This window comes from Budorcas taxicolor, chromosome X, assembly GCF_023091745.1.
Source record: "Budorcas taxicolor isolate Tak-1 chromosome X, Takin1.1, whole genome shotgun sequence".
Classification (NCBI taxonomy): domain Eukaryota; kingdom Metazoa; phylum Chordata; class Mammalia; order Artiodactyla; family Bovidae; genus Budorcas; species Budorcas taxicolor.
In genome coordinates, this window is record NC_068935.1 from 16116076 (window position 1) to 16141493 (window position 25418).

General features: G+C 40.6%; 1 protein-coding gene across 1 annotated transcript in view; it reads left to right on the forward strand.

Moving 5' to 3' along the window:
- The first annotated feature begins 2967 nt into the window (after positions 1-2967).
- The window catches only part of VSIG1 (V-set and immunoglobulin domain containing 1), a 36578-nt gene continuing 14127 nt past the window's right edge, over positions 2968-25418 (forward strand). The window contains exons 1-2 of the mRNA XM_052663455.1: positions 2968-3052; positions 22722-22885. Of these exons, the coding sequence (XP_052519415.1) occupies positions 2968-3052; positions 22722-22885 (249 nt within the window). The remainder of the gene's footprint in view (positions 3053-22721; positions 22886-25418) is intronic.

Here is a 25418-nt window from a genome sequence, read left to right on the forward strand (position 1 = left end):
TTGGACTTTCAGAAAGCTTATCTTACAGGGTTACAAAAGATGTATTTGAGAAGAAGATCTGAGTCCAGGAGATGGGCTCAGAGGCTACTGCAGCCATCTAAATGACAGATGACAGTGACTACACTGAAGGATGACAGGAGATGGAAAGAAGACGATGAGCTACAAAGACGTTCTCAGTAGGATCGGGTACTGGAGCATTGACAGAGTGACTAAAAGTGCAAGTCAGTGCGTGGGGGCACCAGCAACAGTGACTGCGGAGTGCCACAGGTTTGGCAGCAGAGGGTGACTTGTGCGAGGCAAAACTTGAAGCCCTAGTGGGCATATAAGCAGGGCTGCATGGCAGGCAGCTGGCAAAAGCACTGAAGCTTCAACGGCACGGTGATTGCACAAGGAGTTTTTGAAACAAGTTCTTCGGAACCATTCCAACAGGAATGAATGAGTATCTTTAGACTCAAAGCACTGACTAGATTATGCCTTTCCATACAGAATTCAACATTGTAAAAAATCATACAAAACCATAAAATGTGCATAAGGAAGTCCAATAAATTCTGATTTTTCCCACAAAAATCAGACATTTCAACTATCAAAAATATACATGAAAAGCTTTACTCCCAAATATCTCTGTTTGTCTCTCTCTCATAGCCTACTGCTAAGTCACTTCAGTCGTGTCTGACTCTGTGTGACCCCATAGACGACAGCCCACCAGGCTCTCCTGTCCCTGGGATTCTCCAGGCAAGAACACTGGAGGGGGTTGCCATTTCCTTCTCCAATGCATGAAAGTGAAAAGTGAAAGTGAAGTTGCTCAGTCGTGTCTGACCCTCAGCAACCCCATGGACTGCAGCCCACCAGGCTCCTCGGTCCATGGGATTTTCCAGGCAAGAGTACTGGAGTGGGGTGCCATCGCCTTCTCCGCTCACAGCCTAAGAATGCCCTAAGAATGGCCTTGGTCTGTCTTTTGGAAACCTGAGATTGACTTCTGAGCCAGGTCCCAAGGCACACAAAGACAGCAGGCTCATCACCTTATAATTATGCCTCATTTCTTGACCACAGAACAGCATTACTGATCACCTATTTAATTGATTAGAATTAGCCTCAAATGATCTAGCTATTTTCAGAGAAAATTCCCTTAAAGGGTAAAGATTTGCTCTTATTTAAGACATGAGGGCATTACAAAAAATTTCACCCTATCTTACACAATACACAAAGATAAATTCCAAATGGATTAAATCCAGTTTCACAAGTGAGTTAGTGAGTGAAAGTCACTCAGTTCAGTTCAGTTCAGTCGCTCAGTCATGTCTGACTCTTTGCGACCCCATGAATCACAGCACGCCAGGCCTCCCTGTCCATCACCAACTCCCAGAGTTCACTCAAACTCACGTCCATCAAGTCGGTGGTGCCATCCAGCCATCTCATCCTCGGTCGTCCCCTTCTCCTCCTGCCCCCAATCCCTCCCAGCATCAGAGTCTTTTCCAATGAGTCAGCTCTTCCCATGAGGTGGCCAAAGTATTGGAGTTTCAGCTTCAACATCAGTCCTTCCAATGAACACCCAGGACTGATCTTCAGAATGGACTGGTTGGATCTCCTTGCAGTCCAAGGGACTCTCAAGAGTCTTCTCCAACACCACAGTTCAAAAGCATCAATTCTTCAGCACTCAGCTTTCTTCATAGTCCGACTCTCACATCCATACAAGACCACTGGAAAAACCATAGCCTTGACTAGACAGACCTTTGTTGGCAAAGTAATGTCTCTGCTTTGAATATGCTATCTAGGTTGGTCATAACTTTCCTTCCAAGGAGTAAGTGTCTTTTAATTTCATGGCTGCAATCACCATCTGCAGTGATTTTGGAGCCCAAAAAAATAAAGTCTGACACTGTTTCCACTGTTTCCCCATCTGTTTCCTATGAAGTGATGGGACCAGATGCCATGATCTTAGTTTTCTGAATGTTGAGCTTTAAGCCAACTTTTTCACTCTCTCACTTTCATCAAGAGTTGTGCCCAATTCTTTGCAACCCCATGGACTGTATAGTCCATGGGATTCTCCAGGCCAGAATACTGGAGTGGGTAGCCTTTCCCTTCTCCAGGGGATCTTCCCAACCCAAAGATCGAACCCAGGTCACAAGTTTGTTCATTTAACAAAAAAAGAATAGACAGGAATCCCTGCCCTCTTGAAACTTACTTTCTGATTAGGTGAAAAAGTAAACTGCAAGTAAGCTGTATAGTATGTTTGACATTAATGAGTGCTGTGAAAAAAGGAAAAGCTAGTAGGCGTTGGAAAGTCTGGAGTGGGGTAAGCTGCAGTTTTAAATTGTGTGAACAAGGGAGATGTTGAAAACTGACATTTGAGCAAAGACTTGAAGATGAGGGAGTTTGCCCTGTTGATATCTGGGGCTAGAGTGTCAGAGACAGAGGCAACTGCCAGTGAAAATGCCCTAAAAAGTGGGAGCATACCTGGCTGGATTGGATGGTCAACACAAAGAACAGTTAGGGGCTTCCCAGGTGGTTCAGTGGTTAGGCCTCTGCACTCCTCCTGTAGGGGGCATGGGTTTGATCCCTGGTTGGGGAACTAAGATCCCATATCCACCTTAGCCAAAAAATTTTAATAGTAATAATTAATGTCTTAAAAAAAGAAGAGCAGGTTGCTGGAGCAGAATGATAGAGGGAAGAATGGTAGGAGATAAGGTTGGCAGAGGATGAGATGGCTAGACAGCATCACCGACGCAATAGACATGAATTTGAGCAAACTCCAGGAGATAGTGAAGGACAGGGAAGCCTGTTGTGCTGTAGTGCCTGGGGTCACAAAGAGTTGGACACGACTTAGTAACTGACCAACAACAAAGTTATTATTGTTTTAAAGACTTTGACTTTTATTCTGAGAGAAATTGGGAACTACTGGAGGATCTTGAGCAAAAGTGAGATGTGATCTGACTTGCACAGAAAAGAATCATTCCAGTTGCTGTGGAATAGACGATGGCGACGAGGCAAAAGCAGGTAGACCAGCTAGGGGCCATTGCAGCGAGCCAGGTAATTGACGCTGGTGACTCAGAGTCAGATGGTAACAGTTAAAGTGGGAAAAGTGGCCGGAGCCTGGGAATATTTTGGACATGGACCCAAAAAGAATCTGCTGATGAATTAGATGTACATGAGGGAAGGAGAGGAGTCAAGGATAACACAAGGCTATTGGCCTGAGGAAGAGGAAGGAGAGAATTCCCATAACTGAAAGATGGGACAAAATTATAGAAGCATTAGAAGAAAATATAATATTTTAATATTTACATAATAATATATAATAATATTTCTATAATCTTAGATTGGAAATGTAAGTCTTGGATTTCTTAAAGAAGACATGAAACTTGGAAGCTACAAAGAAAAGATTGCTAGATTTAACTACTGCAAAATGCAAAAGTCTTTATAGTAAAAGACAGTGTTTTTTAAAAAGTGATAGACTGGAAGGAAATATTTATAATGTATATACCAAACTCAGGTTAAAATTCATAACTGTAAAGAGTACTTCTGCAATATGAAAAGAAAACTCAAGTGGGAAAATGGTATAAGGTCATAAAACAAGCAATTTACAAGAAAAAGTATACCAGTTAGGCCAACAAATCTATGAAAAGAGGCTCAACCTAATTAGAGAAATACAAATTTAAATAGCAATGCAATACCAGTTTTCAGCCGTGATATTAATAAAATTAAAAGACTGATAAATCTCATTGTTGACAAGGCCATGGAGAAACAGGCACTCTCATACACTTTTAACAGAGGTGTAGATTTGTAAAGAATTTCTGGTGAGCAATTTTTCATAATAAACCAAAAATTAAAATGTTCATACCCTTTGATCATCCAGCAGTTTCATTTCTAGGTACCTAATCTAGAGAAATAATCACATAAGTGGGCAGAGATCCAAGCAAAAGGAAGTTCATTTCACCATTGTTTATAAGACGTTTGTTTTAAAGACTGGAAATGGCCCAAGAATTCCCCATTAGGAGAATGTTAAAATAAGTTGTGGTACATTCATACTATGAACTATCATATGGCCTTAAAAGAGATAAGATAGCTCTGTAGATGTAGCTGTGCATGGTGACATAAACAGAGAACAAAAATGCTTCCGGGGGGGCGGGGAAGCGACTTACAGAACAATCTATGATTACCTTTCCTTTAAAAAACCCACCGCGTGCCTGTATGTAAATTCATAGAAAGGCTGAGAAAAATGCAAAACTCCCATTGCTTGTGATCATGGCATGATCACGTGGTTGAGAGAATGGGGCTTTCTATGCAGGTGAGAGAATGGGGCTTGCTTTTTATCCTCTGTATGCCTCTTTGTTCTTTGATATCCCTTCACAAGCAAAATGTATTACTTTTGTAATTTTTAAGTATAAAAATGAGGGAAAAATCAGATACTGCCCATTTCTGAATGTTCCCAAGGAAGAACCCTGGAGGCAGTAGCATGTTTGTTACTATATATTCACACTGGGCCACTGTGCATTGTGACGGGAGGGACAGCATCAAATGCGTGTTATGCGGCCTTGGGAAAGACACATTTCTGAGCCTCCATTTTCTTATGTACAGAATGTAGATAATACCTGCTGTATCTATTTTACTGTTAGTTGTGAAGATAAAATGGAAAAACAGTTTTAAAAATTGTGAAGCTCTGTAAAACTGTGCAAGATATTTGATAATATTTCATGTCCCAGTTAATGACTTGCTTCTTCTGAGCGATAGTCAGTGATACAAAATTCAGTCCAAAGTGGAAACTTTATCTCTTAGAGTTTATTTTCACCTACCTGTCCAAGTTAGGTCACACATAGCAGCAGTGCAGGCATTTTACTTAAATCCTCTAGAGTATTTTGTGTTTGTATGCGAGATTCTGGCCGATGCTGTGGGATTTTAGCAACAGCTTTAAGCCAACACTTCCTCTCCCCATCTCAGGGTCAACCATCTTGGATATACTGAATTAATTAACAGGGTCTTCTTAGCACTTGCTTTATGCTTAGCACTCCCCTGTAGGTGGGAGGCCAGACATTCAGGTTTGCCTGGGACTGTCATGATTTATACTATCTGTCCCATGTAATTGGAGAAGAAAATGGCAACCCACTCTAGTGTTCTTGACTGGAGAATCCCATGGACAGAGGAGCCTGGCTGGCTACAATCCATGGTTTCGCAAAGAGTTGGATATGACCGAGTGACTAAGCATAGCACAGCACAAGACACTCCCTTAGGGAAGCCTAGGTACCCAAAGGACCAGTAGACCATGTGGGCAGCAGCGGGGTGGGGGTAGAAGGGAAGGTGGGTGACAAAGACATGTAATAGTTATTTGGGGAAAAAAGCATTGCCTTGCACTCAACCTGTGTCTTGGGAAAGGAAAGGAATGTTCTTTCTCTGCCACTTGCAGCTCTTTCTTCTACTCCCCTACCCTGTATTGCCCAGCATCCAGAATTCAAGCCAGTGCTAGACTATGCTCTGTGTAGGTTTGGGAACAAGACTTCATTTAAGCATTGCTTTAGCAGGAAATGTGTACTCTTGGATTAAACAATGGGCTAACCAATACATTTTGGGACACGCTCATTCTTAAGTTGGGAACTGCCTGCGTAAGACCTGGTCCCCATGCTGGAGGGGCTCATAGACAGTTGATTTAGGGGAGACTTCATTAATACATAGACTACTGAAGACTAATCTGGTACCAACTGAGGGTATTGGGTTTAAGTATAATACAGGTTTATCCAAGAGGGAGCCCAGAGAGAGGCGGTTTGTGGGCTCTTCAAAATTTTCACATAGGACAGTATGACTGATCTGTGCTAAGAATATGCTTAGATAGCAAGAGGAAGGAGAAAGTTCTAAGTAGGGATCGAGTTCACTGGAAGCCAAGGTTTGGCATCAGACATGAGCATAGACAGGGAATGCTTCGAGAAGTTATGATATGTGATGAGAGCAAATGGCTCTCTGAGGAGTGGTGGGAAGTTCGCTTGGCTGAGATGAGATGGTGTCAGATGCTTTCTGTAACTTAAAGTTCATGAAACATATCACTGCGATTTGCCCATATTTCATGTGATTGAACACTCCTTGGGGCAATAACTTCTGACAGCATTTTTCAGGTGGACGATTTAACATGACTCAAATTCAGGTGAGGCATGGGCAAGATCTTAGAAGGTTGGGAATCCAAATTAAGGACTTTGGACTTGATGAAAGAGTCCCTTATAGTGTCATTGAAGATGCTTGATCAGGGTTGGAACACTGACATGTGGCTGGTACAGAGACTGAAGGAGAAAGGAGTCAGGGGGCCCATTTAGGAAGCTGCTACAGTAGGCCAGGGGTGGAGACCTGAGTACCTGGACCAGGATGGAAGGAACAAATCTGAGAACCATAGTAGAGACGGAAACACCAGGATTTAGAGATTGCAAGGGAAGAGCCAAGGAGGTCCGTATGTATCTCAGGGTTAGTTAAGCATGAGGGCAACTTTGTTAAATGCTCATGTTCAGTTGAAGGCTTCTCACTTGTGCAGCCTGCCATTCCCTTCTAGTGAAACCCCTTTCTAAGTTAACCCTGTGGCACCTATTCAGTATCCTAATTCTGCAAAAATTCAGACTCATCCAGTGGAAATCTTAGCTCATTTATTTACTCACCTCATTTTGCAAAATTGCTCGTTTGTGCTCAGTTGTGTCTGACTCTGCGACCCCATGGACTGTAGCCCTCAAGTCTCCTCTATCCATTTTCCAGGTAAGAATACTGGAATGGGTTACCATTTCCTCCTCCAGTGGATCTTCCTGACCCAGGGATCGAACATGCATATCCTGCATTGCAGGCAGATTCTTTACCTGCTGAGCCATCAGGCAAGCCCAACCAATTTGCAAAATTAGGCAAATGAATAAATGCTACAAGGTTTCTAACTTGGAAGACAAAAAAACATGCAATTCACTCTACTACTAGGGCTTCAAAAAAGTGTGATGTGTCCAGAGTTTGTTCACATAGAAACTGGATGCTTTCTTGCTTCATGTCCCCTGTGCCCTTCCTGTGAACCCTGTCTCCTGAGAAAATCTTAGAACATTAATTTGCTAACTTAATTTGTAAAAGGTTAGTGCATCAATGCCATAAGGCATTTGTGGAAATATTTGAAATTAATTAACCTTGTCAACTTTTATTTATATAGGTTCTCTTCCAATTATATCTTTTCCCCTCAAGTGTAACTTTTTAATAAGATTAATTTTAAACAATAAAACTTAGGAATCTGTGTACAGAGAACTTTAAGAATTTAAATATGTGGGTTTATCATTAACACAGTAGCAAATATATCGAGGAACCACGCCCCATGAAAAACATTTCAAAGAAACACACGTCTGCTCTGAGAAAGGTCTGTAACCAATAAGTAAACCCCAAGAAGCTTGTTTGCTTGGTGATGCCGGCAGATAAGCCTGGCAAACCTCGGTGTGACTGAAGAAGTCAGTTTGAGACTCAGCCTAGCCCAGGCAAGCTACTGGACCTTGACTGCGCTCAGCGAACCTCAGCACAATGGGGTTAACATTTTGGAAGCTGTTTCTGATTCTCAACTGCCTTGCAGGTAAGAGGAGTCGGATCTCCAGCCGACCGAAGATCACTGGGAATGGAGTTTCCTTTTAAACCGAAATTGCATTTTTTTTTTTTTTACATAGAATATTCCCCTCCTGTGCTTAAAAGGAACTATATTAGTGTGCTGAGTAAAATAATTTTCAGAAAACTTGCCTAGCAAATATGTGCTCTGATATTTTGGGAACCCAGGCTGTAAATAGAATTGTTTTATGTAGCTTCTGAATTAGAATCCCACCCCCCAATTGCAGTATCTTTCTTTTAACAGCTGGAAGGTTGAACAGATGAATTTACTCAGAAGCTGAAGTTTGTGCCAAGGATACTTTTTTCCCTCTGTTTTACTTGACCATTTCCTTCAAATTCATTTTGATCGATTTGCTAAACCTGGCTGGGAGCGCCTGTCATGCTTAACTATCTAACATTTCCTAAGAATTGTACTTTTCAAAATACGTGAGTAATTTATCGTTGCACACAATATGGGTGTTTTTAGGGGTTTGAGCAAAACAAAATCATTTTTAGAGTCAAATCCTAATATTGGTAGACCCAGGAGAGATCACTAATTCAGAAAAATCCCTTGGTTAGTTTTTTCAGATACCAGATGTATTTTGAATCTCCTCTCATGATAAATTAGATCCATGGTAGATTCAATAAGATTGTTTATCCGAGAAATGTCTTTGCAACCCCATGGACTATACAGTCCATGGAATTCTCTAGGCCAGAATACTGGAGTGGGTAGCCTTTCCCTTCTCCAGGGGATCTTCCCAACCCAGGGATCAAACCCAGGTCTCCCACATTGCAGGCGGATTCTTTATCAGCTGAGCCACAAGGGAAGCCCTAAGTAATATTAGGCAGTTATTAGAATGAGGTTTACTAAGCATATTTAACAACATAAGAAAATGTTCAAGATAAAATACTAAGTGAAAAGCAGGATATACCCACGTGCCTAGAATAAATTCTTAGAAAGTTATGTACCAAACTGTTCATGATGATTACCTCTGGCTAATGGGATTATAGATGATTTTAATCTTATTCCCCAGCCTTTTCATATTTTCTATGGTTTCTACAGAGAACACTGTATTACACTATTTTTATCATCAGAAATGTTACTTTTCAAAACTAGATGATATTTAGTAATAATTCTCTAAATGTTCATTGCTAAATGTTTAAGCAGACATGTTCTGTGGAGTTACCAGAAGGCAATACTACGTTTATCCAGTGATCTAGCCAGGACTTAGAGCTGGAAAAAGCTGCCTTTCTCAATTTCCATCCTGGTGGGAACATATGTTCCTATTTTCCCTTTCCTCCAGGAATATTCATTTTAAACCTTAACTTTAGACAGTGAAAGTCTTTGTCCCTTTTAAAGAGATTCCAGTCACTAGCTAATTGGGTCGCCATGGGCCTTCTACAGCAACCTCTAAAATCACACCTGTAGTCAACACCTACTTCCCTCTCTGAGGCCTAACTCCGGCCTATACTAGATACCCATTTTGGAACAGTTACAAGAGTGGCTTCTACTATAACTAATGTAGATACAATTTTTACTGATTATAAGTGTAATGTATGGTCTTTGTAGACAGTTGGAAATATGGAAACATATAAATAAGAAAATAAAAGTCACCAGAATCTTATCAGAGATTCTGGTGAATTTCTGATTTTTTTTCCTCTTGCAAGTAAATAGTATATTACAGAATTGAGTTTATATCTTGTATACAATATTTTTATTGTTTAAAAACTTACTTAGATGATCTTGGGATCTTACTTGATTGTGACTTTCTGAACAAAGCCCAGAGTTACCAATAAATATTTCAGAGCCTTTATTTTTAAGTTACTGTCTAACTGATTTTGCTAATGCATAGTGTACATAGATAATCTAGCTGGCCCAACAAAATGTGGTAGTGTCAGTCTAGCAGATAGAATGGAAATATGGTACAATATATTGTTGTTTGCAGTGCTTACACATGTATGGAAGTCAGAGAAAGAATTCAGTAAGCTATGCCTGGTATTAGTAGTGTCCATCAGTCGATCCAGAAATGGCTGTGAGGCAGCTGGTAGTGTTTCCATCAATGTGCAATTTGATGTGTTATCTGAACTTGTTTCCTGGTCAGGAAGAATGTCACATTTTTGGTGTCAAGCATGGTGCTTGGCACATAGTGGGCACATAGGAAATGTTTACTGAAAATGAATTACCTTCTGAAATCCTGCCATTTGTGACATGGATGGGCCTTAAGGACATTATGCTAAGTGAGATAAGTCAAAGAAAGACAAACACTGTATGATCTCACTCATATGTGGAATCTGAAAAAACAGCAACCTGAATTCATGGAAACCGAGAGTATAGTGGTGGTTACCAGGGATGGTGGCTGTGGGATAATGGGGGTGATGTTGATCAAATGGTACAAACTTTCAGTTAGAAGGTGAGTAAGAACTAGGGATCTAATGTACAGCATGATGACTATAATTGACAATACTGTGTACTTGAAAGTTATTTAGAGAGTAGATCTTAAATATTGTCACCACAAAAAAGAAATGGTAATTATGTGATGTGATGAAAGTGTTAGTTAATGCTTTGGTGGTAATCATTTTGCAATATATGTCAAATCAACACTTTGTACAGCTTAAACTTTTACAATGTTATATGTAAATTATATTCAGAGAATAAAGGTAGAAAAACAAAAGAGTGAGTTACCTTCTCAAACCCCAAACATTCAGAAATGATTTTCACATACATATATAAAATGCATTTTTGGAAAACTAAGCAAGACAGATTCTATTTTAATGAAAGCCTTTCTACTGACTTCTAAGGAAGTCAGGTATATTCCACTTCAGGAAAATAATTTTATTGAAAAAGTCTTCAAAAAGTTCAAGCATATCATTTTAGATGCTTGTAGTATAGTCACCTGTTTGAAAGATATGTTAATATTGTTTGCATTTTCACAAGGTATGTGCTATGCATTTTAATGCAGTAATATGTTTGAACTTTAGTCAGATCCATAAAGTTAGTGATCACTTGATTATTGCCTAACTCAAAAATGAAGCAATTTTAGATGAAGTTGCTTGAAATTAGGAGAAGGCAATGGCACCCCACTCCGGTACTCTTGCCAGGAAAATCCCATGGACCGAGGAGCCTGGTGGGCTGCAGTCCATGGGGTCACTAAGAGTCTGACATGACTGAGCGACTTCACTTTCACTTTCCACTTTCATGCACTGGAGAGGGAAATGGCAACCCACTCCAGTGTTCTTGCCTGGAGAATCCCAGGAACCGGGGAGCCCGGTGGGCTGCCGTCTATGGAGTCTCATAGAGTCAGACACGACTGAAGTGACTTAGCAGCAGCTTGAAATTAAATCACGTAAATTGCAACAGGTCAAATTTGTCTGTTTGGTATGTTAGAATAATAATCCCCCTAAGCAAAGAGCCTGTCACATTGTAGGCATTAAATAGATGAATGAGCAATCATTACCAAAACATGAGGCATTTAAAATCTGCTTAGAGTGTTGATTAACTCAAGTGTATACACCTTGGATTATTTTCCTTTAATAAGATGCACTGATTTTTAAAAGCAGTCACACATATTTCAACCACGTATGTGTTCTTTGGGCTGGGGGGTGTTTTTTTAATTCAGCCAGGTCAGTGAGTGAAATTACAGTCCTCAGTTTTGTTTAAATCAGGTGCTAATCTTTATTTTGCTGTACAGTCAGTCTTGTCAATGTATGGGGTTTTTTTTTTTTTTTTCCCTTCTTCAATTTTTAAATAATTTCTCAGTTTAGACTAAATGAATCCAAAGAAAGAGAACATTTTTTCCCCTGACACACACAGAATCACTTTCAGTTTAAATTTTACTTTTCACTATCCACATGTGGCTATTCACATATAACTTAATTCAAATTAAATAAAATAAGAAATTCAGTTCTTCAGTTGCACTAGCAACATTTTAGGTGCTCCATAACTGCATGTGGGTAATGGGCTTCCCCAGGGGGTGGCTCAGACAGTAAAGAATTCGCTTGCAATTCAGGAGACTTGGGTTCGATCCCTGGGTCGGAAAGATCCCCTGAAGAAGGAAATGGTAACCCACTCCCGTATTCTTGCCTGGGAAATCCCATGGACAAAGGAGACTGGTGGACTAACACTTTCATGCCCTCAGCAGTGAAAGCGTGAAGTCCTAACTGCTGGGGTCACAAAGAGTTGAACACAACAACTGAGCAACTAACAGTTTTACTTTTTCACTTTCAATGGCTACTTTTGTCACGGAAAGTTCTATTGGACAGTGCTGGACTAGACAGTGATCTCAGAGGCTTAAGTAATGTTCACTAATAGAATGATGTGACATTTTTAAAAAGTTCATCTGGAAATATATAACTCTTAGCTCTGAAATGCATTGTCATTATATTAGAGATGGATAGTTTCTGAAAACTGTCTTTTCTTCAGAATTTAAGGATTGATTATGGTGCTGAGTATTGGGAATCAGGACAATAAAAATGGTCTGGAAATATTGCTTTGCCAATTGTTATCTATTTACAGAACAACATGTTGTATCCTTAAAAATATTTTCTCTCACAATAGATTTGTAGGTTACTGCACTTATTCTGAGGTGATATTGTTGAGCTTTTATACATCTTAATATACATATTTATATGTGCTAAACTGCTTCAGTTGTGCCCGACTCTGTGCGTCCCTATGGATGCCCAGGCTTCTCTGTCTGCCAAGCTTCTCGAGACAAGAGGACTGGAGTGCATTGCTGTGCCCTCCTCCAGGGGATCTTCCAGACCCAGGGATAGAACCCATGACTCTTACGTCTCCTGCATTGGCAGGCTAGTTCTTTAGCACTAGCACCATATTTATATGGCTTCTATTAAAAATATGTTGAAAATATTTAAATCAGATTGTTACCAACTCCTTGATTTTCATTTGCCTCCATTCTGGTCTGTGCTATATAAATGGTTCATGGTGCATTGACATGGCAGGCAGAGATTGTGTCTGTCTTGTTCATTATTATTTCCCCAGTGTTAGTGCTGTTCATGGCATAAAATAGGTGCTCAGCAGGTTAGTTGATAGGCATCACTTTTTCCATGGCTTGCTTTGTGTGAGAATTGTGTTTACTCTGCCTTCAGGCACTTTTGTTGAGAGCAGCCCTTAGAGACTTTTCTGTTTTGTTTTGTGTTGTGTTTTTTTTTTAACTTTACCTATCAAAAGTTATTACCATTACCCAATCCCATAATGAGCTTCCCTTGTGGCTCAGCTGGTAAGGAATCGACCTGCAATGTGGGAGACCTGGGTTCGACCCCTGGTGTGGGAAGATCCCCTGGAGAAGGGAAAGGCTTCCCACTCCAGTATTCTGGCCTGGAGAATTCTATGGAATGTATAGTACATGGGGTTGCAAAGAGTCGAATACCACTGAGTGACTTTCACTTCACTTTACTTCAATTCCATAGTAGATTTTGGGATGTAAGCTAGAGGACAAAAATGACCGCCAAATAATATCTTCAAAATCCCTTTTTTAGAGGAAAGTTTATGGTAACTTTAATGGCCACCAAATCCTCATTCTATCCCTTTAATTTTGGATGCTTTAAAGTCATTTGGAAGTCACTATTTGCGCATAGCCAGGGATGGATGTGCCTAACTTCCAGGAGAAAAGAAGTGGGCTTTTGAGGGCAGGAGAGTCACTTAGCGATCTCCAGTGAATTTTCCATCAAAAAGAGTAGCTGCTTTCTGCACTCCAACTTTGTTTTGGGAGGAGGTGTTATGGGAACCAGGAATGCATAGGAAGGAGAACATTGGGAGAGGGAAAACTGCATGGAGTCAGAAGATGCTGCATGAGTGCTTACCCTAAAATACTTCTCTCAATTCATCAAGACATTGATGCAAACAGCCAACTCTGGGAGAGAAGCAACTGGATCAGATGACCTGGCTGTGAGAGAGAACACGGCTATTGAGTCCAGGAAACTAGGAGTAATCAGTACAATAGTTTGCTTTTCTTTAAAATTTTCAAGATGTTTGTTAAATCCCTGAGTTCCTTTTCCTGACCACTGTCACTAAGAAAAAATAAAATTAAAGTCATCTTTGGGAAGGGGGCCAGGAATTTGTCTTTCTGTACTATTTCTTCTGGTCTTCCTGTCATCTTTGTATCTTCATCCTGTTCCAACCCTGAGAGTAGCTAGCGTTCTCATTCTAGCCCCCCTGCAGCATAGAGAGCATCTTTTTTTTTTTAACTATTTTTATTTTATTTTATTTTTTTATTTTTTTAATTTTAAAATCTTTAATTCTTACATGTGTTCCCAAACATGAACCCCCCTCCCACCTCCCTTCCCATAACATCTCTGTGGGTCATCCCCATGCACCAGCCCCAAGCATGCTGTATCCCGCGTCAGACATAGACTGGCGATTAGAGAGCATCTTTTAAATTTGACCATTTTTTAACACCTGCCTGACAGTCATGTTCTACCCTGGAGAGTTTCTATATTCTATACTCTGACTTTGCAATGGATAATAACCAGTTATTCAAATAAGCTAATGCCTCTATAAAGTGAAAGTGAAGTCACTCAGCCATGTCCAACTCTTTGCCACCCCATGGACTGTAGCCTACCATGCTCCTCTGTCCATGGGATTTTCCAGGCAAGAGTACTGGAGTGGGTTGCCATTTCCTTCTCCAGAGGATCTTCCCAACCCAGAGATCGAACCCAGATCTCCTGCATTGTAGGCGGACACTACCATCTGATCCACCAGGGAAGATGCTATGCCTCTATAGTGTTATCCAAAGTAACATCGCCTGTAACATCCCTTGGGAAAATGCTTGCATAATACTAAGGATTTCAAGTACACTGGTAGGCTGAATTTTGGAGTAGGAGGCTCTTTGGTCTTCCTCCAAATCATATGGGCAGCAGATCCTTTTGTAAGGTCAACAGTTCTCAAACATCGTGGTCTCAGGCCCTTTTTACAATCTTAAATCTTGAAGGAGATTTCTGGTTTGGACAAAATGACACAGATCTGTTTCTCCTTGCTTCTCCCTGCTAAAGCACAAGTATAAACCCTCCCTGGAAATAATGCAAGAGACGACCAAAGGAGAACTCAGAAAGATATTAAGAAGAAAGCAGGGCTTTCCCTGGTGGCTTAGTGATGAAGAATCTGCCTGCCAATGCAGGAGACGTGGGTTTGACCCCTGATCTGGGAAGATCCCGCATGTCGCTGAGTAACTAAGCCCGTGTGCCACAGCTGTTCAGCCTGTGCTCTAGAACCCTTGCCCCACAACAAGAGAAGCCGCCGCAGTGAAGAAGCCTGCGCACTGCAGCTACACAGTAGCCCCCTCTCTCCCCAGCTAGAGGAAAAAGCTGCACAGCAACGAAGACCCAGCACAGCCAAAAATAAATGAATGAATAAAAATTTTTAAGAAAGAAGAAAGAAAGCAAACTTGCTTGGGACCCTGGAAACAACAGAGAGGCAGGATGTCTTATGTCTCTTTACCCAAAGGAGGACAGGAACCCAGAATGAGTGTGAGTCCCTCTGACATCAGATGAGCTAAACACACTGGCAAGGGGGAATCATCAGGAGTCCCGCCAACAATAGTCGACAAAAGAAGCAATCTCCTTGCTCACTGGGCCTGAGATCCCCTACTTTCACCTAGCGATACTGAGGGGGGAGGGTGGAACAGAAAAAAGGGATTAAGTCACAGCAAGTACCTGGTTCTAGAAGGCTCTTTGTCTCTCCTCCTCCAAACAGAGACACCAGAGCAGCTAGGGGGTTCCAGTAGGAGTGTCTTGCCATACCTATCCCCCGCCGAGAGACACCCAGCAGCCTGACCTGGGGAAATGCTTCCACCCACTCAGGCAACAGGGTCAGCGATGTACAGATGCCCTGCTGACTTCAGATAACCAAAGAGATCAAAACAATACCACAAAGACCGAAAATTAAACCAGCATTAGAAATACAGCCCACAAAGTAGGCTGAGACCTGTGCACAGAACATAAGTAAAATGGACTGTCTGCTAAAATGGAAGATTTAAAATAGGAGTTTCCTAACATAATAGACAAAATGTCTATAGGTTTTGACAAAGGTATAATCACATATATCCACCATTATATTACTGTACAGAGTATTTTCACTGTCCTAAAAGTCCCTTTTGCTTTACCTGTTGATGCCTTCCTCTATACCAGCACCTTGCAACCATTGATCTGTTTACTGTCTCCATAGTTTCGCCTTTTCCAGAATGTCACTTAAGTTGGAATCACACAGTGTGTAGCCTTTTCAGATTGACTTCTTTAACTTAGGAATATGCATTTAAGATTTCTCCATGTCTTTTCATGGCTTGATAACTCATTGATTTTCAGCACTGAGTAACATTGCATTGTCTGGATATACCACAGTTTTTTAATCCATTCACCTACTGAAGGACATCTTGGTTGCTTCCAAGTTGTAGCAGTTATAAATAAATCTTCTGTAAACATCGTTGTGCATATTTTTTTGTGTGTGTGGACATATGTTTTCAACTTCTTTGGTTAAATATCAAGGAACACAATTGGTGGATAGTGTGGTCAGAGTATGTTTAGTTTTGTAAGAAACCACCAAACTGTCTCAAAGTGGCTGTACCATTTTGCCTTTCCACCAGCAACAAATGAGAGTTTCTGTTGCTCCACATCCTCATCAGCGTTGTGTGTTGTGAATTTTTTTAATTTTTAAAAATATATATTTTTTGGCTGAGCCATGTGCCATGTGGGATCTTAGTTCCCCGACCAAGGATCCAACCTGCACCCCATGCATTAGACGCCTGGAGTCTTAACCACTGGACTGCCAGGGAAGTACCCCCTGTAATGTTGTTTTAATTAGCATTTCCCTGATGACATACAATGGGGATCATCTTTTCATATGCTCGTTTGCCATCTATATATTACCTTTGGTGAGATGTCTCTTGATGGTACTTAGTCCATTTTTTAAATCCAGTTGTCTGCTTATTACTGAGTTTTAAGAGTTCTCTTGACAGTGTCTTTCACAGAGCAGTTTCAGTTTTAATGAAGTTCAGTTTGTCAACTTTTTCTTTCACGGATCATGCCTTTGGTATTATATCTGAAGTCATCATCAAACCCAAGGTCATCTAGATTTTCTCCAATGCTGTCTATGTTTGAGGAGTTTTTTAGTTTTGCTTTTTACATTTAGATCTGTGATCCATTTTGAGATAGTTTTGTGAAATGTGTAAGATCTATGTATAGATTATTATTATTTTTCCCATGGACATCCAGTGTTCCAGCACCGTTTGTTGAGATTTTCTTTCCTCCATTGTGTTGCCTTCGCTCCTTTGTCAAAGATCAGTTGACTATATTTATGTGAGTCTGTTTCTAGCCTCTCTATTCTGGTCCATTGCTCTATTTGTCTATTCCTTCATCAGTACTACATGGTCTTGATTACTGTAGCTTTATAGGAAGTCTTAAGGTTGGTAATATCAGTCCTCCAACTTTGTTCTTCTCCTTTAGTATTTTGTGTTGATTATTCTGGGTCTTTTGTCTCTTCATATAAACTTTGGAGTAACTTAGTTGATATCCACATGGTAACTTGCTGGGATTTTGACTGGGATTACACTGAGTCTATAGATCAAGTTGGGAAGAACTGACATCTTGACAATATTGTCTTCCTATCCTTAGACCTGAAATGTCTCTCCATTTATTAATTCTTCTTTCATTTCTTCCATCAGAGTTTTTTAGTTTTCTTCATATAGATCTTGTACATATTTTGTTAGACTTAAGTATTTTATTTAAATTTTGTGTATTTTATATAAATGGTTGTGTGTTCTTTTATTTTAATTTTATTGGAGAATAGTTGATTTTACAATGTTGTGTTTCAGGTGTATGGCAAAGTGATTCAGTTACAAATACACATATATTCATTCTTTTTCAGATTATTTTCTCATATAGATTATCCAAGAATATTGAATAGAGTTCCCTGTGCTATAGAGAAGGTCCTTTTTGGTTACCTGTCTTATGTACAGTAGTGTGTGTGTGTTCATTCAAAGCTCCTAATTTATCCCATTGTGTTTTTAATTTCAAATTCTACTTGTTCATTGCTAGTATGCAGGAAAGCAATAAAGTTTTGTACATTAACCTTGTATCTTGAAACTTTCTTATAATCACTTACTAGTTCCAGGAGGTTTTTTGCTGATTCTTTTGGATTTTCTGCACAAGCAGCGTGTCATCTGTCATTTCTCACAATTCATATACCTTTTATTTCCTTTTTGTGTCTTACTGCATCAGCTAGGACTTCCAGTATAAGACTCATAAAGAGTGATGAGAGGGGATATCCTTGCCTTGTTCCTGATCTTAGTAGGAAAGCTTCTAGTTTTTCACCATTATATATGATATTAGCTGTAGGAATTTTGTAGCTGTCCTACATCAAATTGAATAAGTCCTCTACTCTTAGTTTACTGAGAGTCTTTATCATGAATACTTGTTAGACTTTGTCAAATGCTTTCTCTGCATATATTGATGTGATCATGTGATTTTTTTTTTCCTTAGCCTATTTCTGTGATAATGAATTGATTTTCAAGTGTTGAACCATGCTTGCATGCTTGGTATAAATCACACTTGGTTTTGGTGTAGAAATTCTTTTTACTCATTGTTGGATTTGATTTGCTAATATTTTGCTGAGGATTTTTGCATCTGTATTCATAAGACATGTTGGTCTATAGTTTTCTTTTAATATCTTTTTCTGGTTCTAGTATTAGGGTGATGTTGGATCGTAGGATGAGTTAGGAAGCATTCCCTTTGTTCTGTTTTCTAAAGGAGATTGTAGACAGTTGATACAGTTTCTTCCTTAAATTTTTGGTAGAATTCACCGGTGAACCCATCTGAACCTGGTGCTTTCTATTTTGGAAAGTTTTAAATTATTGATTCAGTTTCTTTCATAGATAAAGAATAGACATAGGCCTGTTCCAGTTGTCTACTTTTTGTGTGAGTTTTGGCAGATTGTGTCTTCCAAGAAATTGGGCCATTTCATCTAGGTTGTCAAATTTGTGGGCATAGATTCGTTCCTGGTATTCTTTTATTAATCCTTGTAATGTCCATTGTATCTGCAGTGATGGCCCCTCTTTTATTAGTAATTATATCCTTTGTATTTTTTTCTTAGTTAGGCTAACTAGAGCCTAATTTTCTTTATCTTTTCAGATAACCACTTTTGGTTTCATTGGTTTTGTCTATTTATTTCCTGTTTTCAGTTTCATTGATTTCTACTCTAATTTTCATTATTTCTTTTTTTCTGCTTACTTTGAATTTAATATACTCCTATTTTTTTAATTTTATGGAAATATAGTTGATTTACAATGTATTGATTTCTGCTGTACAGCAAAGTTATTCAGTTATACATATATATTCTTTTTCATATTCTTTTCCATTATGGTTTATCACTGGATACTGAGTATAGCTCCCTGTGCTATACAACAGGACCTTATTGTTTATTACTCTTCTTTTTCTAGTTTCCTAAGGATGATTGATTTTAGAGCTTTCACATTCAGTGTAGTAAATCTTCCTCTAAGCACTGTTTTGGCAGCATATCATAAATTTTGATAAGTTGTATTTTCATTTTCACCTAGTTAAAAAATATTTACAAATTTCTCCTGAGATTTTTTCTTTGACCCATATGTTATTTAGAAGCATGCTGTTTAATCTCCTAGTATTTTGGGACTTTCAAGTAATCTTTTCTGTTATTGATTTCTCCTTTATTTTCATTGTGGTCTGAGAGCAGATAGTGTTTGATTTCTGTTCTTTTAAAATTGTTAAAGTTTGCTTCATGGCCCAGAATGTGGTCTGTCTTGGTGAGTATTCATAGTGTTTTTTAAAAATTAATTAATTAATTTTAATTGGAGGCTAATTACTTCCTACAATACTGTGGTGTTTTTTGCCATACATCTACATGAATCAGCCATGGTTGTACATGTGTTCCCACCATCCTGAACCCCCCTCCCTCCTCCCTGCCCACCCCACCCCTCCAGATCGTCCCAGAGCACCAGCTTTGGGTACCCTGCTTCATGCATAGAATTTGCACTGGTCATCTATTTTACATATTGTAATATACATGTTTTGTTTCAATGCTATTCTCCAAGTATATCTCTTTGTATAGATGGGCTTCCCAGGTGGTGCTCGTGGTAAAGAACCCACCAGCCAGTACAGGAGACATAAGAGATGTAGGTTTGATCCCTGGGTAGAGAAGATCCCCTGGAGGATGGCTTGGCAACCCACTCCAGTATTCTTGCCTGGAGAATCCTATGGACAGAGGACCCTGGTGGGATACAGTCCACAGGGTCACAAAGAGTCGGACACAATTGAAGCGACTTGACACTCATGCTCTTTGTATAGAACACTCTACCCCAAAAGAGCAGAATGCACTTTTTTACCCAAGCACCCACAGAACACTTAGCAAGATAGACCATAGGCATGGCCATATAACAGACCTCAGCAACTTTAAAAAATTTGAAATTAAACAGTTTATTTTCTGAGTGCAGTGGAAATAAACTATAAACAAGGAACAGAAAGACAACAGGACAGTCTCTAAATATGTGAAAATCATACAGCACACTTCTAAATAATCTGTGGATCAATGAGAAAGTCTCAAAGGAAATTTTTTAAAATATATAAAGAACTGAGTGAAAATTGAAATATAAAATACAGACAAATGTAACATGCAGCTAAAGCAGTGCTGAGAGAGAAATTTATAACACTAAATGCTTAGATTTGAAATGAAGAAAAGTCTCAAGTGAATGATTGAAATTTTTACATCAAGGAAGTAGAAAAAAAAGAATAAAATAAACCCAAAATAAGCAGAAGAAGGAAACAATCAAGAGCTGAAATCAATGGAATTTAAATAGGAAAACTATCAGTTCAGTTCAGTCACTCAGTCGTGTCCGACTCTTTGCGACCCCATGAGTCGCAGCACGCCAGGACAACTCCAGTCACAGTTGTCCATCACCAACTCCTGGAGTTCATCCATGGGGATGGTCTTGATCCCTGTTTCCTGTACAATGTCATGAACCTCCATCCATAGTTCATCAGGTACTCTATCAGATCTAGTCCCTTAATTCTATTTCTCACTTCCACTGTATAATCATAAGGGATTTGATTTAGGTCATACCTGAATGGTCTACTGGTTTTCCATGCTTTCTTCAATTTAAGTCTGAATTTGGCAATAAGGAGTTCATGATCTGAGCCACAGTCAGCTCCTGGTCTTGTTTTTGCTGACTGTATAGAGCTTCTCCACCTTTGGCTGCAAAGAATATAATCAGTCTGATTTCGGTGTTGACCATCTGGTGATGTCCATGTGTAGAGTCTTCTCTTGTGTTGTTGGAAGAGGGTGTTTGCTATGACCAGTGCTTTCTCTTGGCAAAACTCTGTTAGCCTTTGCCCTGCTTTATTCCGTACTCCAAGACCAAATTTGCCTGTTACTCCAGGTGTTTCTTGACTTCCTACTTTTGCATTCCAGTCCCCTAGAATGAAAAGGACATCTTTTTTGGGTGTTAGTTCTAAAAGGTCTTGTAGGTCTTCATAGAACTGTTCAACTTCAGCTTCTTCAGCGTTACTGGTTGGGGCATAGGCTTGGATTATTGTGATATTGAATGGTTTGCCTTGGAAACGAACAGAGATCATTCTGTCATTTTTTTTCCCCCTGCTTCTTCTTTTTTTTAATTTGACTTTTTATTTTTACTTTATTTTACTTTATAATACTGTATTGGTTTTGCCATACAGTGACATGAATCCACCACGGGTGTACATGCGATCCCAAACATGAACCCCCCTCCCACCTCCCTCCCCACAACATCCCTCTGGGTCATCCCCGTGCACCAGCCCCAAGCATGCTGTATCCTGCATCGGACATAGACTGGTGATTCGATTCTTACATGATAGTATACATGTTTCAATGCCATTCTCCCAAATCATCCTACCCTCTCCCTCTCCCTCTGAGTCCAAAAGTCTGCTATACACATCTGTGTCTTTTTTGCTGTCTTGCATACAGGGTCATCATTGCCATCTTTCTAAATTCCATATATATGTGTTAGTATACTGTATTGGTGTTTTTCTTTCTGACTTACTTCACTCTGTATAATCGGCTCCAGTTTCATCCATCTCATCAGAACTGATTCAAATGTATTCTTTTTAACGGCTGAGTAATACTCCATTGTGTATATGTATCACTGCTTTCTTATCCATTCATCTGCTGATGGACATCTAGGTTGCTTCCATGTCCTGGCTATTATAAACAATGCTGCGATGAACATTGGGGTACACGTGTCTCTTTCAATTGTGGTTTCCTCGGTGTGTATGCCCAGCAGTGGGACTGCTGGGTCATAAAGCAGTTCTATTTCCAGTTTTTGAAGGAATCTCCACACTGTTCTCCATAGTGGCTGTACTAGTTTGCATTCCCACCAACAGTGTAAGAGGGTTCCCTTTTCTACGCACCCTCTCCAGCATTTATTGCTTGTAGACTTTAGGATAGCAGCCATTCTGACTGGCGTGAAATGGTACCTCAGTTGTGTCTGACTTTGCAATCCCATGGACTATTGCCTGTCAGACTCTTCTGTCCATGGAATTTTCCAGGAAAGAACACTGGAGTGGGTTGTCATTTCCTCCTCCAGGGGATCTTCCCAACCCAGGGGTCAAACCTGCATCTCCTGCATTGGCAAGCAGATTCTTTACCATTGTGGATCTTGTGGCCTCCCTAAAATGGTCTTAGGGCTAGGATAACCAACTCATTTAGTTTTCTTGGGACTTTCCTGGTTTAAGCACTAAAAAGTCCTAGCAAAACCAGCATCTCTTGCTCAAGACTTACCTGGTTTTAAAACTGCATGTGCCACATCCAAGGAACTTCATCAGCCCTGGGCCAACTGTGTTGGTTGTTCTCAATGCAGAAAGTCTCAATGCAGACTTTTTTGGTCTCTGGATAACACTTTAAGAACTTCCATGTCAGGCCATACTCACACAGAAGAAATTCTCAATTCAGTATTGTTAACTCACCACCACATAGGAGTTGAAGATCTTCACACTGTAATTAGTTAGAAATTCTCCTACCCCATGCCAGTTGCTTGCTTGACTTTCAGACATGGTTCATTCTACATTCTCCTCAAGATGTCATTGAAAGTGCTTTGTAGTGAAAAAATGTCACTAAAATGTGAAGGTGTACCATTGTTTTTTGATGATTATCTTTTCAGGTCGAGTTAATGGAGTGCAAGTGACCATCCCAGACAGTTTTGTGAATGTGACTGTTGGATCTGATGTCACTCTCATCTGCACCTACACCACCACTGTGGCCTCACTGAACAAGCTCTCCATTCAGTGGACATTCTTCCATAAGGAGGAGTCACAACCAGTTTCTGTAAGAACTTTTTCCCCATAAACTATTCCCCTTCAGTAGTTCTGACATAAACTGTTGGGGTCAGTGTGTGAAGAAGGAATGGCAAGCCAGTGGCAACAGGAGCAGAGCCTCAGATACTAAAAGTTTGGAGATAGCTGTTTAGGGAAGATCATCATCTAAGTGACAGCCTTTGTCCTCTCCTCATATTTAGTTATGGCCTGTGACCTCCATTCTGTGTAGGTCAGCATCAAGTATATCATGTATTCTAGAGTAGGCAGGAAGAGCCTTTCTTAGGTGAAATGAGCAGTACTTCTGAAAGGGCTTCTCCCCCCTCCAGATCTCTCCCTGTTATTTTCAGAAAACCCTAGTTCAAATATGTGTCCTAGTTGATCCACAGATCTCTGTGAAACTTAGTATCTGGACACTGCTTGTCAAGTGAGCTAGCTCATTGTGCCAGACTGAGTCTTAATAGAATGGGACTCCCTACATGGGTGGGTAAGGGCAAAGTGGTAATGAACCCTGGGGAATCAGAGGCAGCTGGAGGCTAGAGGATAAGGGACTGGAAGGGAGGCTAGGGTCTGGGTAAGAGCTAACTGGGGGAGGGTGGATGAAAGAGGAGGATGATTCTACTTGCAAGTTGCCTATTCCTAGATTTTTTTTTTTCATCTGGCCTTAAGGGTAATTCCTTCTTTAAATCAGTCTAAAGACTAAAATGAATATACTCAAAAGTGTGTGGTTTATGTGTGTGTGTTCAGGGAGGGGGGCATATGTGTGCACATTTATGCATGTGAGTGTGCAAGCATGTATGCTAATACATATCCCTTGAGGGGGAAAAATTTGTAGCTTTCATCAGATTTTCAAAAGGATGTATGATCCAAAACAAGGAGTTCAGAGAAGAGACAAATCAGTGTGGTTTGGATATAGTTGAGTTGGGCCTTGAAGGAAAGCAAGGGTGGTGCTGATAGAAGATAGGGAGAGAAGGAAGTTGAGAGGGCTGGAGGAGGCCCAAGGGTGGAGGTGGAGAAGAAGGAGCGCCAGTGTCACTTCTGAGCTTTCGGAGGTGCTGACTCCTCTTTGTACCAAAGGTCCTGAACATTTGTTCAGCAGGAAACATCGTTCAAGAGGAGACTCTATCAGTGCCACCCTCTAGTCAAAGTTCAACAGTTTTGTCCAGTACTAGTTACCTTAGACGGGCTTCCCTGGTGGCTCAGATGGTAAACAGCCTGCCTGCAATACAGGAGACCTGGGTTTGATCCCTAGGTCGAGAAGATCCCCTGGAGAAGGGAATGGAAACACACTACAGTATTCTTGCCTGGAGAATTCTGTGGACAGAGGAGCCTTATGGGCTATAGTCCATGGGGTCACACAAGTATTTGAATCACTCTGTGCCTCTCTTCAAACTATGGTAGAACAGTAATATTCTTCTACGTGGGCAGTATACCTTGTAGCATTCAGTCCTCAGATCCACCCACTTCTGCTCAAACACAGCACAGCCCATGCCTCAATACTGAGAAAAAGGCAGTCAGTCAGTGTCTAAAACTGGTGCATGCAAGAGATGCTTGGGGAGGATGTAGTTGGACCTCTCAGGCAGTGACACCTGTACTATTGGACCCGCTCATTGTTTGGAGTCTCTAGGCTAGTGGCACCAGATTTTTGAAGTGGGATAGGAGGGTCAGAGTTTGGTAACAATTGAGATCACCACAAGCCCCTGGCAGATGAGACAGTCTTTTTTTTTTTTTTTTTTTGGCTGTGATGAGTCTTCATTGCTGTATGGGCCTTTTCCCTAGTTGCAATGAGCAGGGGCTACTCTTCGTTGCAGTATGCAGGCTTCTCGCAGAGGCTTCTCTTGTTGCGGAGCGTGGGCTCTAGGGTGTGAGGGCTTCAGTAGCTGCAGCGCGTGGGCTCCATAGTTGCAGCTCCTGGGCTCTAGAGAACAGGCTCAATAACTGTGGTGCACAGGCATAGTTGCTCCACAGCATGTGGGATCTTCCCAGATCAGGGATCCATCCCATGTCTCTTGCATTGGCAGGCAGATTCTTTACCACTGAGCCACCAGGGAAGCCTTGAGACAGTCTTGAGTTTGCTTTCTCATGCCTATGTCTGGAATTCGTTTCATCTTCCTCTAAAAGTTTCAGGCTCTATTGCTGCCTTGAGGAGGGCAGTGGTCAACTCTTGCAATAAGCTCATCTTCTGCTCCCCCAGGATCATTGTATTAAAGGTGCTGCTGACTCCAAGACCTAGTACTTCTCAGTATCAGGGGAGAATATGATCTCCTAGGGACTACTCCCTCCATGGGGTTCCTTTGTGAATAGAGGCTATGGAAGTATTCCATAAGTCTTCTGACCAGGTGCCAGGATATTCATCTGTTGTTTGTTGTTGTTCAGTCACTAAGTTGTGTTCAGCTCTTTGTGAGCCCATGGACTGCAGCATGCCAGGCTTCCCTGTCCTTCACTCTCTCCCAGAGTTTGCTCAAACTCATGTCCATTGAGCCGGTGATGCCATCCAACCATCTTGTCCTCTGCCGTCCCCTTCTCCTCCTGCCCTCAGTCTTTCC